Source organism: Mobula birostris, chromosome 7 (genome assembly GCF_030028105.1).
Source record: "Mobula birostris isolate sMobBir1 chromosome 7, sMobBir1.hap1, whole genome shotgun sequence".
NCBI lineage: Eukaryota > Metazoa > Chordata > Chondrichthyes > Myliobatiformes > Myliobatidae > Mobula > Mobula birostris.
The window spans coordinates 38545756-38565408 of NC_092376.1; the positions used below are offsets into that span (position 1 = coordinate 38545756).

Genomic DNA, 19653 nt, shown 5'->3' on the forward strand with positions numbered 1-19653 from the left:
GCTTGTGGTTCTGGGTGAACCCCTTGCATTGCCTACTGGGAACTGAAGTTCTTTATTATGCACACATAATAACATAGTATAAATAGAGTAAATGCAAACAGGCTTTTTCCACTGAAGTTGGAGTGATTAGAACTAAAAGTCATAAGTTAAGGATGAATTGTGAAATATTTAAGAGGAACCTGAGGGGAAACTTCTTTTCTCAGAGGGTGGTGCAGGTGTAGAACAAGCTGTCAGCAGATGTAGTGGATGTGGGTTTGAGTGCAACATTTAAGAGAAGTTTGGATATGGATGGGAGGGTTATGGTCCAGCTGTGGGTTGATGGGACTAGGCAAAATAACAGTGTGGCATGGACTAGATGGGCCGAAGGCCATGTTTTTGTGCTGTAGTACTCAGTTCCAAGGTTGTCAAGCTGAGGAGTGGAAGAGGGGACAAGCTCCCACTACCTAAAAGTGCTGCTCATGGCATGCACCTCAAATAGCCTCTGACAACCAAGTCCAACTCCTGGCCTTCTCGTGTGGCTTAGCTTCTAAGCCCGACGGAACTGTTTCTACTGACAGGAGAAGGGGCGAAGACGGGTCCTGGTGCTTTAAAACCAGTGCTTCGGGTAGATGGAGCTCGCCAGCCTGGGAAGGCAGTCCATCTAAGAGAGGGAAAACTCTGATTTCAAACCTTCGCTGCCCTGTGGCCATACCCACTTATGGGAAAGGCTTCGGAAGTAAACCCTGAGGACAAATCCGGAACTGGAGTCCCTAAGGCAGTCTCTCCCAACCTCGCTCTGGCAACTCCTGTGATGTCACTGGTGCCAAGTTGTATCGGCCCTTGCCCTTCCCTTGGACAACATCAGTGGCGTGGAGAGGGGAGACTTGCTGCTTGGGCAACTGCTGGTTTTCCATACAACCTTGCCCAGGCCTGCGTCCTGGAGAGACTGAAGCAAGACTTTCCAGGCGCAGATCCATGGTCTCGCGAGACTAACGGATGCCATCCACTCTATGACTACATTAGTCTCAATAAATATTTTTCACTCTACAGAATCTTTATAATATTGATAGCACTGACTGTCTTTGCTGATATTGTGCTCGTCTCTTGGCATGCAACTTCATGAAGGCCAAGACCAAAAACCAAAATTAATTATTGATTAATATTTTACCTGAATAAATTTTTCAATGATCTTCAGGACCTCAATGTTCAGTTGCTTGACAGGTATGGCAGCTAAGTCTACATGGCTCAGAAGACTGTGGATGATTTGCAGTAGCGATTGTTGCATATTGGGAAGACCTTTATCCAAAAGCTGTTAGGTCAAAAGTGCATTTATTAGTTCACTTAGAAATTGATTTCACCTTTTGTAGATCCATTACAGTGATGATGTTAATTTAAATACATTTTAAATAATTTCAAATCTGCAATAACTTTGTCCCCTTGTACCTGCTCTCACATTCAATAAGATCATGGCTGATCCTTTACCTCAATGCTATTTTCCTGTTCCTCGATTCCACTCATATTAAAAATCTATGCTTGAACATACTCAGTGATTGAACCTTCACAATTCTTTTGGAGAGAATTGCAATGACTCACTACATTCTGGGTAAAGATACTTCTTTTCATCTTTGCACTGAACTGCCAATGCCTTAACTTAAATGTCCAATCACAGATTTCAATGCTGCCCAGCCTTTACTCCTGCGTGCATGTGAAGCCCAACAAATTTTAGTAAGATTCCCTCTCACTCTTCTAAGTTCATACATAAATGCATTAAACTATTTTGTTTGCATATTTCCCTTTGCAAAATTGCTTATTCATTTGAGTGAAATTTGGACCATGAATTTAGAGGTTCGTGTCCTTCAAACTTAAGATTCTCTGAATTCTTCAGCTGGGCAAACCAAAAGAATGAAAATTCTTCATGATTTTAGGCACAAAGATATTGCTCCAAAAATAAATGAATTAATTGCTTTAATATAAACATACAAACAAATGTGAATAGATATAATGTTTATATGTATTCATGAGCTTAGAAAAATAAAAGGTGATCCTAAAATATAGAAAATTCTCTTTCAGTTTGATGAAGTACATGCATAAATAAAGTTTCAGCTGATTTAAGGTGTAATCTCAAAATGTTTTGGGCATAGGGGAATAAATGATAATACCTTGCTACCATTTGATATGTTCCTTGAGGTAGATGAAACTACATCACAGTATGCTTTTGTAATTAGGGCTTATGTAAATTTCTCTCCTGGTTATACCAAATTCGAATTGCAGCAATGATGCATGGTTCATATTGTTAATTCCTCGAAGAACTATACAAAGGGTGATTGATAAGTTCGTGGCCTAAGGTAGAAGTCAATCTGAGAAAACCTAGCACATTTATTTTTCAATATAGTCCCCTCCTACATGTACACACTTATTCCAACGGTCGTGGAGCATACAGATTCCTTCTTTGTAGAAGAGGTCCACAGCAGGGGTGATTGATAAGTTCGTGGCCTAAGGTAGAAGGAGATCAGTTATTAACTTCAAACTTTCTGCATTATCACTCAAAGAGTTGAACTGCACGTGCATGTAACAAGAGCGTCTTGGACCTCCAGGTGGTCCACAGCAGGGGTGATTGATAAGTTCATGGCCTAAGGTAGAAGGAGATGAGTTATACAGCTCTTGTTACATGCATGTGCAGTTCAACTCTTTGAGTGATTATGCAGAAAGTTTGACATTAATAACTCATCGCCTTCTATCTTAGGCTACAAACTTATCAATCACCCCTGCTGTGGACCACTTTCTGGAGGTCTAAGACACTGACTTCTACAAAGAAGGGGTCCGTACGCTCCACGACTGCTGGACTAAGTGTGTAAATGTAGGAAAAATAAATTGCTAGGTTTTCTAAAATTGACTCCTTCTACCTTAGGCCATGAACTTATCAATCATCCCTTGTAGGTAGTGCAATTCTTTGTACAGTTAAACCCAAACTTCAAACCTGATGAAACTTGGGAGGCAATAAATTAATATATGTAACACACTGTAATGGCTTCTCTGTAATGTTCACTGCTGAAGTAACAGTTTGTAGCAGCAATGTTTGGGTTATGGCTGGAGATAACTGGATTGTGGTGTGCATGTTAGCCAATCAGGATTTTGTTGCCCTGTCTTGTGAATCTGGAAGGAGTTTATTTCACTGGCTTTTGCCAGAGAGAGAGAGAGAGATGAGGAGAGACGGTGCGAATGGAGAGATTTGGTAGACTGCCAGAGGGGGTGGACTTGGAGCAAGGGTCCGAAGGGCAGCGACGATCAGAGGAGGTCGATGGTGAACGATCAGATTATCAATGAACTCCAACTTTGTGCAACAGACTGTTTAATAAGATTGGGCCCTTTTTTCTCTTTTATTTCGTTTCTCTACTAATCGTATCTTCCAAGTAAGAATTATAAAGCTTAATCGTTTAATCGCATATTGAGTACTGTTTGTTATTTCGGGATACTGATTTGTAACAGGGAACACATCGCACAACATCCACCCAAACGAGATTTCTCAAGTTTGGCCAGGCCGGGGGTCATCACCCCCTTTATTAAGCTGCTAGGCGAAGCAAGAGTTACATATAAAATCCAGTTCAATTTGGATTTAGATCAACACTCTGACTTCTTATTTATTATTAAAATAAACACACAAAAATACAGAGAAAAATCCTGTAGATACTAAAAGCTCACAACACAAAACAGGTCAATAAATGACTGTGGATTCGATCAGATATCTAAAGAATATAAAGCAGTATATGAAGAAGACTTATTGCATATACCTCAGCCAGATAGGTAACCAAATTCAAAGTGTTTTCTGTAAATGATTCATGAAGGTAACGGCAAACAACATTAACCCATGTTGCACAATCTCGCGTATAGCTGTGGGTCTTGTATAAGGTCATCACATGTGCCAGGTTTGAAAGCTTAGGGTTCTTTTCCTCAACACAAACCTAATGGAGAATAGAGTAAAAGTATTTAATGTTTACAATGTAAATTGAAGTGGTTTTTAAGAGAATCTGCCTGCTAAAGCACAAACCTGGGCTATTCGATCTGCAGCGTCTTTGCAGAACTGTGTTGGGTTATCAAAATGCTGAATCAAATGTGGAAGAAGGCATAGAACATTCAATGGGAATCCTGAAGTAAGTAAATAAAAATAATCAATTACTTCTCCTTTTCAATTAATTTCTAAAACTATTCATGACATGTTTCTAATGTTAATCAAATCTTATATGGAAAAGATAAGCATTGAAAACTTTGATTCGTGATATTTATTAAAATATTCAACAATCTATAACCGTCCCACTGTCTTAAATTATTTAAGCAACAAATTACTAATCAATAAATAATATTGGTTGAAAACTATGCAATTTAGAAAGACAGAAAGTTTCCTTATTTCTAGCTTGTAGCAAACCAGAAAGGTATTATCATGTTACAAATACAAAAGAAGAAAAATTTCCCTGCAGATCGATGGCTTGTTCATCGATCCAAGAAGGAAATTTTAAAGTATTTGTATGAAGAATAAGAAGAGAATTCACCTTTAGATAGCAGAGCTAGAAGAAACTACATAGCTATATTAGCATACTGTATTCTTTCTTTGAAATTCAGTCCATGGATGTAATGGCTAAGTGTTTATTATATAGTCTTGAGCTTTCCTTCACATAATTAGTAAAAATAAAAATATTCAACAACTAAAGATCATTACAACATGAACTGTAGTATTTCATAGAGTTAACTTATGCATTTACCTACGGCTTGCGTTAAATCTACCAATGAAATCCGAGAAACAGGAGTTAGTTCGCTAAAGAGCTGTAGAGTTAGGTCTGTAGTAGATAGAGAAGTAAATCCTTTCAGCAATAACTGCTGTAACCCAGAGAAGTTAGTCCATTTTAGTTGTCCTTGTACTTTTTCAAGTTTTTCTCTTGTTTCTGTCTTGTCCAAAGGAAGATGAATCAGAAGTTTGATTAACAATCGCTGTGCCATTTGGTATTCAAATTCAAAATCTGATTCCATCAATGCTACAGAAGACCAGAATATTGTGGCCAAAAGATTCATAGGATTATTAATATTGGTAGGGTCAATAATGTTGTCTTTAAGAGAGGATGAGCTGCGGGTTTTCAACATGACTTGTTGTCCATTTGCCTGGATTCTGTCCAATGTAGCACTTCGCGGTGGATCAGAGGATCTGTCTGAAACACCAAATTTCTTTGGCACAGAGAAGCTTCTCTGATGCCTGCTGCGTTCGGCAGTAATTCCACCACTACCCAATATGCCTGATGTCAGATTTAGTTGTCCAGTGCTCTTCCGGCTTGATGCCAGTTTAGTATTCATCATAAAATCAGGAGAGGATGATCTATTAAAAAAACAAAATAAGAAATTAACATAACATGATTCATCGAGAATCACTCCTAAGTGCACTGAGAAATTTATAGAAAATTCCTTCTTGGTACAAAGCCATCTTGATCACATAAAACTGCCTAGAAACTTTAGGACATGGTAATGGATGCACTGAATGGGCACATCAATGGGTAATCAATAACCATTGGCTATAGTCACAAACACTATTGACCAAGTTTCAACTGTGAGAATCTGCTGAACGGTACTTTATGAGAGACTGGATTGGGATTATAAGTGATAATGAGACTGATTGTATATACTGAGGCTGAGGTGGTAGTAGAAATGGAGTGGGAGAGGAGGATGAGGGGAAATTGGATAATTCCCCAGTTCAGAGGGAAATTGGAGTTGTGGACAGACATGTCAGAAATTGGGATTGGAAATTGACAATGTTAAGGATGGAGGGTAATACAGGTACTAAGAATTCAGAATTGGGGACTGTTGTTCAGAGTAAGGGATAAATCTTAACATTGAAATTACAATATCAAGGGTGGGTAACAGAATAATGGAGCATGTTGGGAACCCAAAATATTTAACAGAATTCTCCTGAATAAAAAGCAGACATCTGACTTATCATTGCAATTGAGATGACCCTTCCCCAAAATGTTAAACAATATAGTGGGTAATGGGGTAATCCCTCTAAATAGCACACAAGTCAACTTGTATCCTTCTAATTTCCTACTGCCTGCCACAAACTCTCTTTCTTTATGGCATCTGTGTTCCCACTGTAGCAAGAGTGATAGAAAACATTCATCGTACAACAGTACAAGACATCACTATTCATCCACTATGCACACAGAGTTCACATTCCAAATATGCTTAGGGTTCAAGATCCAGATTTTTATTTTTACAAGTTTTATTTCACAACTCAATCCTGTAAAACCCAGGGGGATTGTACATTATTTCCAGGCTGCTGGATTGTCTTCCTAGAAACAGTGACAGAAACAAAAAGGACAAGAACTAAAACTTAAAAGAAGAGGGATAAGAGCAGGATTATGAAAAATGCTTGGACAAAACTGATGGTTTGATTGAATTCAATATAATATTTCATCATACACCAGCCAAGAACTGCATGTCAAAGAATTTTTATGTTAAATATAATTGGAAAGAAAAATGTCATTGATAGATTTATTGCTCTCCCTAGTGAAGCAAATCCCAAGTTGCAATAAAGAATGCCTTTGTGATATGAATTTCCTTTCCTTATTTTTTTGTCTATTTTTTTCCTCTTATTCTGAAGGCAAGAACTCATTCTGGGGAAGACGTTCATAGATGATGGACGCTCTCCAGTGTCTGAATTAAGTGGCTATTATTCATCTGTGGAAGCATATTTCTGTGCAGTACAAATCTATGACTCTATGACCAAGGATTAAAATTTCACTCTGAATGCTCCTAATAATTCATCACTTTAATGAATTTTTAATGATTGAGATGATAAAATTATTTTTGACACATTTACATTGGGAGGGAAATGCACTCAGTGGCTACGAAGTACTTCCTGTACCGAAAGAAGCGGTCACTGAGTGTGTGTTGATGGTCTCCTGCTGCTGCAGTCCATCCACTTCAAGGTTCCACATGCTGTGCTTTCACAGATGCTCTTCTGCATACCATTGTTGTAGCGCATGGTTATTCCAGTTTCTGTCAGTTTGAATCAGTCCGGCCATTCTCCTCTGACCTCTCTCATTAACAAGGCATTTTCACCCATAGAACTGCCCCTCATTGGATGTTTTTTGTTTCTCGTACCATTCTCTGTAATCTCTAGAGACAGTTATGTGTGAAACTCCCAGAAAATCAGCAGTTTCTGAAATACCTAAACCACCACGCTTAGCACCTATAATTATTCATTTGTTCTGAACAGCAACTGAACTTCTTGACCACGTCTGCATGCTTTTATGCACTGAGTTGCTACCACATGATTGCCCGATTAAATATTTGCATTAATGAGCAAATGTACAGGTATACCTAATAAAGTGGCTACTGAGTGTAAATTTCATTCTTGATCGCAATAGATTAGCCCTGGGTGGAAATGTTGTTTGTGTAGAAACAATGGGACAGAAAATGATCAGAGTCCATTGTGATGGAATGCACAATCAAAAGATCTTGGACCAAGTGATTAGGGGACCGCTTCGTCGAGTACCTCCGCTCCATCCGCCACAACAGACGGGAACTCCTGCTTGCCACCCACTTCAACCCTGCTTCACATTCCCATTCGGATATGTCCATACATGGCCTCCTCTACTGCCATGATGAGGCCAAACTCAGGTTGGAGGAGCAAAACCTCATATACTGTCTGGGTAGTCTCCAGCCCCTTGGCATGAACATTGAATTCTCCAACTTCCGGTAATTCCCTCCCCCTTCCTTCCCCCATCCCAGTTTCACTCTGCCCCTTCCTCCATCTGCCTATTACCTCCCTCATGGTTCCGCCTCCTTCTACTACCCATTGTGCTTTCCCCTATTCCTTCTTCACCTTTCCTGCCTATCCCCTCCTTGCTTCCCCTCCCCAACCCCTTGATCTTTCCCCTTACTGGTTTTTCACCTGGCACCTACCTGCCTTCTCCTTCCCATCCTCTCCCCACCTTCTTTATAGGGCCCCTGCCCCCTCCCTCCTCAGTCCTGACGAAGGATCTCGGCCCGAAACATTGACTGTTCGTTTCCACGGATGATGTCCGACCTGGTAAGTTCCTCCAGCTTGTTGTAATCAAAAGATCTGTTAACGTTCAATGATGAATCAATGCCAACTCTTTTGCCCCCCAACACGCATAAAGTCTGTATCTTAAGCCATGTCTAAATGTCCCTTAAACATTTCAATGCCTGTCTAAATGTCCCTTAAACATAGTGATTGTGTTGGATTCCACCACCTTCTCTTCCAGTAAATTCCAGACATCAACTATTCTCTATATATCATACCTTCCATTGAAATTTCCTATAAAACTCTTTCCTCTCACCTATGCCCTCTTGTCTTGGATACCATCACTATGGCAAAGAAATCTTCAGATATCTACCCTACTTATGGCTCCCATACCTTTAGATATTTCTAACAGATCAGCTCAATGCCTCCTGTGCTCCAGACCACACCAGATTAGTCTATCCAATATCTTTCATGCAGGCAACATCCTGGTGAATCACCTCAGCACTCCTTCCAGTATAATCACATCTTTCCTGTAAAGTAGTATGCACACCAATACTCCAACTGTTGTCTAATTAGTGTTTTGCAAAGTTGCAACATAATATGCCTTGTATATTCTGTATCCCAATTTATGAAGGCAAGTGTGCTATATACCTTCTTCACCAACCTGTTGATCTGTACTGCCACTATCAAAGGACAATGGACTTGGATCCCTAGTTCTTTATGTTCATCAATGTTACTAATGTCCTACTATTCACTGCACATATCCTAAAAAAGCATCACCTTGTGCTTTTTGGGATGAAACAAGTTACCTTTCAACATGATCTATATCAAGCTGTGGCCTTAGACGACCTTCTTTACAATCCCCAACATCACCAACTTTTGTGTCATTAATGACATTATTGACCCTCTTCTCACCTTTGGTAATCGCCTGAAACCTGGCTTTGAAGTTGGAAATATCGTAATAAACTGAGCAATAAACAATCTGGTGGAGGAACTCAGAGGGTAGAGCAGCATTATTAAGAGGAAAGGAACTGCCAACATTGAGCTGAAACCTTTCATCAGGACTGATAATATTCACTATCTGTATAAACATTACAGACTGCAGCAATTGCCTTAAATTATTAGAGAAATGGCCAGTGGTTATAAAAGAGAAAATAATTACATTTTTGTACATTTTAGATATATTACTGAAACTGCTATTCCCATTTAAATGGCTACTTAATTTTTAAGAGATTATACTTACCCAAATTTTGCATTTCTTTAATTGGCAGTTCTGGTAAGAACTATTTCCTATTTCTTATCTTAATCATTTTGGTACGTCCTCTATACGAGTAAGGGATCATGTTTGCTTGTATCAAAGTCATTCTATTACTTGTGCAAGTAGCCCTCTACTGTCAGTGTTAGGTCAAAAATACAGATCATAAGGCAAGGTGCTGGTGATGTACATCAGGAATAGAATATTTTCTTGAAATATCATATCATATATAAAACACAAAATATTCTGGTAGAAGTAAAACTTCTTACCGAGATAGAACAGCTAACAGATCACTGTTCTTCAAACAATCTGCCAGATTGTCAATTCCTGATTCCAGCGTAAGAAGTGCTTCCATTACATAGCCCTAACATAATAAAAAATTGAAATGTTCAGTTCTGTAAACAGTTTTTTAAACTATTCAACAAATTCTATTCAACTTTTATCTATTAATTATACTCAAATACATTTGAGAACTATTTCACTGAGAAATACCTGCTAAATAATCATAGAAATCAAGAATTTGAAATTCTTTTCATAGGTATAATTATTTTCAAGCTGAGGCAATAGCACCCCCAGATGATGTGTTTTCAGTTACTTTAAACCCCTTGACCTTCTTGGAGAAACATAGTTCAACTCAGAGTTTCTAAGTCACAGAGTGAGAGATATTGACGCACTCATAGGGGACAAGCTGAACTCAGGTTACAAGGGAAAGCTACAGAATTGCCCACTGATAATTTAAGCCCATATTGTTTAAAGGTTTGGTTAAAAATAATATTTTAAACTCACTTTTCTACTTAAATACTTTTGGAATCTATGTGATAATTAAAATATATTTATTATGTTTAGCAAATTGTAGATACGATATCAATTAATATAATCATATTATTGTGCATGAATGTTACAAATTCTTCTAAGTGTAATAGATATTCTAGATTTTTAAGTGAGATTTGATCATAATCATTGAATTTGTGAATAAAGGTAATAATAATGTGTCAGACTGAAAATACTTGGGGAGCTATTCAGTATTCTATTTCTAATATTTAAGCTTGAACAATTCCTCTCGTGAATATCAATAGAGCTGTAAACCATTTTTCTTGCTCATATTTCTTACTCCTTCAGTTCTGGAGACAAGGAGCTTGTGAGAACTTTTGGAAAGAGGATTAAATTGAATAATAAAGTCAATCATTGCCAGCTACAGCACCAACTTCGTCTTGATAACTGTGATTGATGCAGATGAAATAGAGTAAGCTCCTTGATTATCAAAGCTGTTTTCACCACCTTGTCTGATGGGTTTGTCCCAAACTAAATTAACAATTACTTCCTGCAGAAATATGAGAATGCTGAACAAATGAAATGCACTGTAAGAAATGAAGGACAATAACATTAAGGCAACTTAGTGAAATATCGTATAAACCCTGTGTGCAGAAGACATTCAAACTACAAGTCATTTTATTTATTTTAACTTCAAAGAAAAAAAGAAACAAGTTGAGGTCAACTAACTGCACTGACCAGATGTAATACCTTAATACTTCTTGTTTTACATGACCCCATTCTACAATGGATGGGGATTGCAATCATTCAACACTTTAGTTTGTCATACAGTAGCCTGATATGGTTGGGTCAAACATGAAGGGTGTACCTGAACTTCATCACCATGTTCTCCTATTACTTCTACTAATCGTGAAAGTAGGTCAGATAAGGCATGTGCAGATAGAGGTTGCTTCAAAGCTCTGAATATTTGGAACGAGCGACCTGCATAATGCCTTGATGAGCTAGAAAGTGCTGTCTGTAAAGCAACTTCACTCAATCGCTGTTCCATACAGCAGCCTAGAAAAATGGGGAGATAATGTATTTTAATTATTATAAACATCTACAACTTCAGTACAAAAGGGATACCAACAGCATTAAAATATTTTACATCATGTTAATTAATATTAATCTCACTTGACGATGAGGAGATGTACAGGAGTGAGATAGATTGGCTGGTTGCGTTGTGTCGCAACAACAACCTCACATTCAGAGTAAGTAAGACAAAGGAATTGATTGTGGACTTCAGGAAGCTGAAGTCAGGAGAAGACGCAACAGTCCTCATCAAGGGTTCAGCTATGGAAAGGGTGAGCAGCTTTAACTTCCTGAGTGTAAAAATCATAGATAATCTATCCTGGGCCCAACATATTGATGGAAACATGAAGGAGGAATGCTAGCGGCTGTATTTCATTAGGAGTTTGAGAAGATTTGGTATGTCACCAAAGACTTTAGCAAATTTCTACAGATACACTGAGGAGAGCATTCTGGCTGTCTACATCACTTCCAACGCACAGGATCGAAAAAGCTGCAGAGCACTGAAGGCTCCGTCATGGGTACCAGCCTCCCCACAACTGAGGACATGTGCAAAAGGCCATGCCTCAAGAAGGCAGCATCTTTAATTAAGGACCCTCACCATCCAGGACATGCCCTCTTCTCACTACTGTTATCAAGAAGGTCCAGGAGCCTGAAGATGCACACAATGTTTCAGGAACAGCCTCTTCCCCTCCGGCATTAGATTTCTGAATGGTCTATTAATTATGAACACTATTTCACCATTTTCCTCACTTTTTGCATTATTTATTTTTAAGTATTTCTTATTGTTATCTGTAGTAATTTTTAATGTACACAGGACAAGGTCACAACGTTTTCTGTAAAAGCCTGCTTACATCTTGCCACTGGTGGATGCTAAGACTTCATAAATATTTCTCAAAAAATGTTCATTTACTTAGAAATTTTAACAATCTGCAGATACTGGAAATCATAAATAGAAATAGAAAAAGGTGGAGGTACTCAACAGGTGGCATCTGTTTTATGTCAAAGACTGTTCATGTGAATGTGAGAAAAAAACAAGTTAGATTTCAGTTTAGAGAAGATGGAGGGGAGGGAGAGGGAGGGGGAACATCAGTGATAGGGTGAGGTCAGGATTAGCATGAGGATAAATAATTGATGATGGATTAATGCTGCAAGTTAGAAGGTGAGAGCACAGACAAAGGTTATGAGTCAGGACAGACTGGAGAAGTTGTCTAGTGAGGCTTTATATGTGGAACTGAGGAATAAGAAACATATGACCACGTCAATGGGGCTACATTATAGACCACCCAACAGTCCACAGGATTTAGAGGAAAACATTTGTAGAGAGATTGCAGGCTGTTGGAAGAAACATAAGGTTGTAATAGTAGGTGATTTTAATTTTCCACATATTGACTAGGACCATACTGTAAAAGGACTGTACGGGAGAGAGTTTGTCAAATGTGTTCAGGAATGTTTGCTTAATCAGTACGTAGAAGTTCCAATGATAGAGTGTGCAATACTTGATCTCCTATTAGAGAATGAGACAGGGCAGGTTAGAGAAGTTTGTGTAAGGGAACACTTTTCATCTAGTGATCAGAATGCCATTAGTTCCAAACTAAATATGGAAAAAGATAGGTCTAGTCTTTGGGTTGAGATTCTAAATGTGGATTGGAGCAGGCTGTTTTCTGGCAAAGATATACTTGGTAAATAAGAAGTCTTCAAAAGTGAAATTTTGAGAGTACAAAGCTTGTATGTGCCTGTCAGAATAAAAGATAAAGACAGCAGGTTTAAGGAACCTTGGTTTTCTAGAGATATGAGGCCCTGGTTAAGAAAAAAAAGTAGATGCATAGCAGATATAGGCAGGTAAATGAGATACTTATGAAGTAGAAGAAATGCAAGAGAACACTTAAGAAAGAAATCAAGAAGGCCAAAGGAAAGCATGAAGATGTCCTAGCAGACAAGGTGAAGGGAAATCCTAGGGGATTCTACAGATACGTTAAGAGAGAAAGGAATGCAAAGGGCGAAATTTGTCCTCTGGAAGATCATAATGGCAATCTATGCGTGGAGTCAAACGAGACGTGGGAGAACTTAAATGAATTTTTTGCATGTGCGTTTTCTCAGGAGATGGACACGGAGTTTATAGATGTGAGACAATGTAGCAGTGAGGTCATGGACTCTACACAGATTACAGTGGAGGAGGTGTTTGCTGTCTTGAGGCAAATAAGGGTGGATAATTCCCCAAGGGCATGACAAGGTGCTTCCTTGGACCCTGTGGGAGGCATGTGCAGAAATTTTAGGAGCCCTGGCAGAGATATATAAATCATCCTTAGCGGCAGGTGGGGTACTACAGGACTGGAGGATAGATAATGTTGTTCCACTGTTTAAAAAAGGTCTAAAAATAATCCAGAAAATCATAGGCTGGCTAGCCTAACATCAGTAGTTATTGGAAGGTATTCTAAGGGGCTGGATGTATGAGTATTTAGACAGACAAGGACTGATTAAGGATAGTCAGCATGGCTTTGTGTGTGTGGTAGGACATGCCTAATCAATCTTATATAGATTTTTGAGGATGTTACCGGGAAGGTTGATGAAGGCAATGCAATATATGTTGTCTACATGGACTTTAGCAAGGCATTTGACAATGTCCCACATGGGATGTTGGTCAGGAAGGTTCTGTCGCTTGGAATTCAAGATGAGGTAGTAAATTAGATTAGACATTGGCTTTGTGGGAGAAGCTAGAGAGTGGTAGTAGATGGTTGCTTCTCCTACTGGAGGCCCGTTATTAGTGGAGTACCCCAGGGATCAATGCTGGGTCTGTTGTCGTTTGATACCAAGATTGGGGGTGTAGTGGACAGCGAGGAAGATTATCAGAGCCTACAGCAGGATCTGAACCAGCTGGAAAAATGGGCTGAAAAATGGCAGATGGAATTTAATGCAGACAAGTGCAAGGTACTGCACTTCATTAGGACCAACTACAGTAAGTGTTACATAGCGAATGGCAGGGCACTGAGGAGTGCGGTAGAACAAAGGGATCTGGGAATGCAGGTCCATAATTTATTGAAAGTCGTGGCACAGACAGATAGGGTCATAAAGAAAGCTGTTGGCACATTGGCCTTCATAAATCAGAGTACAGGGTACAAGAGACGGGATGTTATGTTGAAGTTGTATAAGGCATTGTTGAGGCCTAATTTGGAACACTGTGTGCAGGTTTGGTCACCAATCTACAGGAAAATGTAAATCAGGTTGAAAAGGTACAGAGAAAATTTACAAGGATGTTGCTGGGACTGGAGGACCTGAATTATTGAATAGCTTAGGACTTTATTCCTTGGAAAGTAGAAGATTGAGGGGAGATTTAATAGAAGTATACAAAACAATGAGGGGTATTAGATAGGGTAAATGCAAGCAGACTTTTTCCACTGAGGTTGGGTGAGAAAACAACTGGAGGTGATGGTTTAAGGGTGAAAGGTGAAATGCCTAAGGGAAACATGAGGGAAAACTTCACCCTCAGGGGGATGCGACAGTGTGGAACCAGCTGCCAGCATAAGTGGTGCATGTAAGCTCAATTTCAATGTTTAAGAGAAGTTTGGGTAGGTACATAGATAGGAGGTCGATGGGACTAGGCTGTTTAAATGGTTCAGCACAGACTAGATGGGCTGAAGGACCTGTGACTGTGCTATACTTTTTTGTGACTCTATTGTGAAATGTAGAGCTAATGGATATTCCCAGTTTATAGAGATAGAAAAGAGAACAGTGAGAGAAAAAGGGAACCAATATTATAGATAAATGACTTCCAGCAAAATTGGCCAGTTCTGATTCAATAAACCGATTTCTTTCCCATTTCTACGAAGGTCTTTGACTTGAGACATTAATTCTCCTCCTCTTTCCACAGATGCTGCTCGACCTGTTGGGTGTTTCAAGTATTTTTTTGTTTTATTAAGTTTATTTATTCATTCCAATGTAACACTTATATTTAAAGCATTATGTTAATTAATAGAACAGGAGCATCACCAAGCAGTTACACATGAAGTTTGCTCCTTCGGGAAAATCTTCAGGAAATGTACTCACGAGCAGATCTGCAAGTAGATTTCAAATTTAAGGTATTTCACATAACCCAATACAGATTTGGTAACTTGGTATTCTATGTATCAGATTGGTAGAATGACCGCAGTGAAAAGAGCTAATATCCAAGTGCCAGATCGAGTGGACCGAATCTTTAGACTTTGCTTTTATATAATCAGATGAAAATCTCTGCTGTGTATCCTGGCCTGCACTTTGAGATTGCAGCCAAATGCTCTGGCTTATACCCTCTTTTGATAAGAGTTCAGCAGCAGAAGGGACACCAAATTAGTGCAAGGCATTGGATTTCTGATGAAGGGTTTCTTACCTGGAACATTGACTCCAGTTCTTTTCCACAACTGTGACTTTACCTACTGAGAATTTTCTGTTTTTGCTTTTGATTCCCAGGATCTGCATTTTTTTTTTGATTTTCACATTAATGCCATTCAGTAGTTAGGTTACTTAATTTAATTTGTCTGTTACAATTCTTCAGTTATTTCAAATTGCAGAAGTTAGCAGAAAGTAGCACTGCAATGCTGAAGAACCTTTAGCTAACGTCAAGATAAAAAAAAATCAGCCCACTGAGTCTATGTTGGTTTTTAGAGCAATCTCATTCCACCACTGATTTCCCTGTCTTTAATTCTCTTCTTTCTCCTGTTTCCCAGCTATTCAAAGAGGGAATTTCCTGTGGTCAGTTAACCTATTTGGATGTGAGAGGAAACCACAGACAGCATCTGGAAGAAACCTATGTGATCCCAGGATGAATGTGTATATTCCTCACAGATAGCTGGAGATCAGAAATTACCCGTAGCCGCTGAAGCTATAAAGCATTAACACCAACTACTGCCCCACTGTGCTACCCTAAGCTATCAGATAATTGTGAAAAGCAAGAAAATGAACAAGACAATTTTGCTTAGTATTGCTGTAACTGTAGATATCTTGAAATAGTAAAGTAAAATACCTGATTTCACATCTTTGAATACAGACACAACGTGACGTAGGAAGTTTGTTAGTTCTTCAGCACTTTTAGAATTGTAATTCTTTGGCGTAATATCTTCATGGCACCAAAGAGGTCCAAATGTCCTATACAAAACAATTTTATTCAGCAAGTCATTCTATTAAAATTCACATGATTCTGGCCTATAATTCGAGTTCAGAATCCTGCAATCACTTCAGCCAAAACTACATAAAGTATGTAAAAATTAAACCATTGTAGTCTTTGATGTGATAATATGTAGAAAAGAGTGGAAGGATATTTTCACTGCTAAAATAATGAACAGCTTATATACAATTAATACTTTCTACCTTTTAAAATATAAAGAAGTTTTGATTTCCAGTAACATGGTGGCACTCTCAGATGCAGCGGCCACTCTGGATACAATCAAAGTTGTTTCTGTTCATCTTGCATGTCTTTTTAATGATTGTAAGGACTATCCCATCAGCAGGTTCCTTGACAAGATGGAGCTGGACTTAATGAAGACCATTGTTGTGTTGTTGCCTGGATTTGCTGTGTACCATTGTACCTAGAAGGTGTGTGGTGCGAATGATTGACTTGGGATGTTTTTATTGCAATAGCAATATCCTGTTGGACACTGGTAATGTAGAATACTGCAAATCTGGTTCACTGGCGAGACTGAAGGTGGGGAAGCTGCATTGCCCCAGTTGTGGCAAACACTAGGCCTAGGCCAAGGCTGTGGAATTGCCTGTGACAGTTGCCCAGTGGAGGAAACTCTAAGGATTTCCTGCCCTCTGGTGTTCGCTCAGTGGAAGAACAAGCTGGACCAGGACAAATTACCATCAACCTAGTCATGCCACACAGAGACTTGGGCTACATTATATTTTTTCTCCTTGAGGCTGTATGTTTTCTTCCTGAAATTATAACAATATGTGCTATTTGTGCTATGTGCTGTCTGCTGTGTGCTGTTGGTAATGTGTTTTGCAACTTGGCCCCTGAGGAACACTGATTTGTTTTGCTATATTCACATTTGGTTGACTGATAATTAAGCTGGAACTTGAACTTGATGGCTAGTGGATTTCAAGCAGCTGTCCAATGGTTCTGTGGCACACGTGTATGTTGTAGGCTACACTGTATTGGTAGGGTTGGGAGAAGTTGGTGGAAAATAAGTACCCGAGGCCATAATAAAAGCTGCTAAAAAAATAAAACTTACTTGGGAGACTTTTCTACATTGGGAACATCAGGAGATAAAGTATTGAGTGTATGTGGTGGATAGTTCATGCAGTGTTAGAATTATGCTGATTATTTCAATTCTGCATAGCAAATACTATACATGATTTATGTCTTGACTTCTAATGTCACTAATGATAAAGATTTCTTAAACTTTACATGAATTTCACTAATATCTCCTGAAAGAAATCACAAACTAACTGAAGGATATTATTGATTTTGTGCTTAGTTACCTGGTTGCTAAAAACTCAATTAGCTTATGAGCTTTCTCATCCACTTCAGGTGTAGTTCCAATTTCTTCCATCTCCTGTGAAATTTGTGGTAGGTTTCCACTGCTACCTCCCAGACTGATACTGGAAGAGGTGGAACTTGAGCTTAATCCTGAATCTGGAATTGGAGAGGACTGATACTCTCTCAAGAAATTATAACCACCTGGTACAAGGAAACATAATTATCATTGCAAAAATCACTGCACAAGTTACATTGCATTGTAACATATATATGGGTTAATTTCAAAATTTCAATTTACATATGGGTCTACCAAGCCAGCATTTGTTGTCTGCCCCGATTATTCTTTGGAAAGTACTGTTGAGCTGCCTTCTTCTTATGTAGGTTATTCTAGGCACAGCTTTAGACTGTGTTGGTTGTTAACACAAACAACATATTTCACTGTACACTTCTCTTGTGCATGTGATAAATAAACACATCTGAATCTGAAACTCCACAGTGCTTCTGGTAGAAGTGCTCCCAGCAAAGGGGAAGGAATTATAGGATTTAGATCCAAAGACAATGAAAGAACTGTGATAAACTTCCAAGGCAGGATGTTGTGCATCATGGGAGGGGACTATATAGATGGTGGCTTTCTCATAAATCTGGAGCTCTTGTCTTTCCAGGTGGTAAATATTGTAAGTTTGGAAAGGGGTTTTGGTGTAGTCTGGTTGTATAACTGAAGTATTTTTAGCTGCCACTAGGATGGCAAAAGGGTGCCAATTAGGTAGACTACTTTATCCTGAAAGTTGTCAAACACTTTGGATTGGCACCTATTAGAATAAGAGAGCATTGCACCACACACTGACTTGTGTGTTTTAAACAGACTTTGGGGAATCAGTATACAATCACTTAGCATGGGATACTCAATATCTGAGCTCTTTGTGTGGCTAGTCCAGTTGAGTTTCTGGTAAACAGTGAACTCCTCACCCTCTTTATGTTTTCAACTATCTATTATTCTATGAAAAAATATCTGTACAATGTATGATATTAAAAATATTGCAAGATATTTACATGTTTCAATATCTTATACATTGCATTGTAACATATATATGGGTTAATTTCAAAATTTCAATTTACATATGGGTCTACGAAGCCAGCATTTGTTGTCTACCTTGGTTACTCTTTGGAAAGTACTGTTGAGCACTTTCTATCATGTAATATCATATAATAACAGGACTTTAGAACCAAGGAGTACTATCATATAATAATGGGAAAGTGGTAAGGATACTGATCTAGTAACATGGAGACCTGGACTACTAATCTAGAGAGTACAAGTTCAAATTCCTCTATCCAATGTTATTAATCATAACAACTACATTCATATTTTGTTTTGACTATTTCATGTCATGCACATGTTACTGTACAGAGATGCACTTATTACCCATTTCTAGTTGTGGTGTGTTTCAGTGTATTTTTTTTTACTGCAGTCAGCATCTGCATCCCTTTTATTAAGTTACAAGTTTTCAACATGGAATCTGAATTTACGTTCTGTAGATTAAGAGTCCAGGTCTCTGGATTACTACAGTAGTAATATAACTGCTTTCCCATTGTAAAATAGATGCATCATACAATAATTTCTACCCTAAAGTTTGGATTTTCATTTTATAGAATTAAATTCACCATAACTATCAAATATTATTTTTATTAAATAAAGTTCTGAAATGTTTAATCAACGATGTCAAAACCTCTCAGAATATCTAAATAACCTATTCTTGCTTTATGTGAAAACAACTGCAAACAAAGAGAATTCTTTGGAAAAAGTCTAAATCACAGATACTTAGCCATTTGATATGTAGGGAATGGGGCTGGATCCATCTGAGGCCAATTCTTTAGGACCCAATAACAGGTGTACTCAGTAGATGGACGCGTGTTTCAAAAGATGTGAGAAACAAATCACTGGCATTAACTGTGTGCAGATGTGGGTGTGGTAAAGGTGCCATACATATGTAATTTTCTTGGGTGTGAGTTTAGACTGCCTAAGTGTGTATGTAAAACAGGCTCTTTGATTAAGTTAATCAGAGACCTAAGTTTATATAATACAAATATATTTATTCATTCAGAATT

General features: G+C 38.4%; 1 protein-coding gene across 7 annotated transcripts in view; it reads right to left on the reverse strand.

The window, feature by feature from the left end:
- The window catches only part of frya (furry homolog a (Drosophila)), a 283598-nt gene that overhangs the window by 52074 nt on the left and 211871 nt on the right, over positions 1 to 19653 (reverse strand). For all 7 annotated transcript variants that reach the window (XM_072262934.1, XM_072262933.1, XM_072262940.1 and 4 more), the window contains 8 exons: positions 17553 to 17751; positions 16096 to 16217; positions 10900 to 11087; positions 9530 to 9624; positions 4734 to 5338; positions 4025 to 4122; positions 3768 to 3938; positions 1148 to 1288 (listed from right to left, as the gene is read on the reverse strand). In XM_072262934.1, coding sequence (XP_072119035.1) covers positions 1148 to 1288; positions 3768 to 3938; positions 4025 to 4122; positions 4734 to 5338; positions 9530 to 9624; positions 10900 to 11087; positions 16096 to 16217; positions 17553 to 17751 — 1619 coding nt within the window. The remainder of the gene's footprint in view (positions 1 to 1147; positions 1289 to 3767; positions 3939 to 4024; positions 4123 to 4733; positions 5339 to 9529; positions 9625 to 10899; positions 11088 to 16095; positions 16218 to 17552; positions 17752 to 19653) is intronic.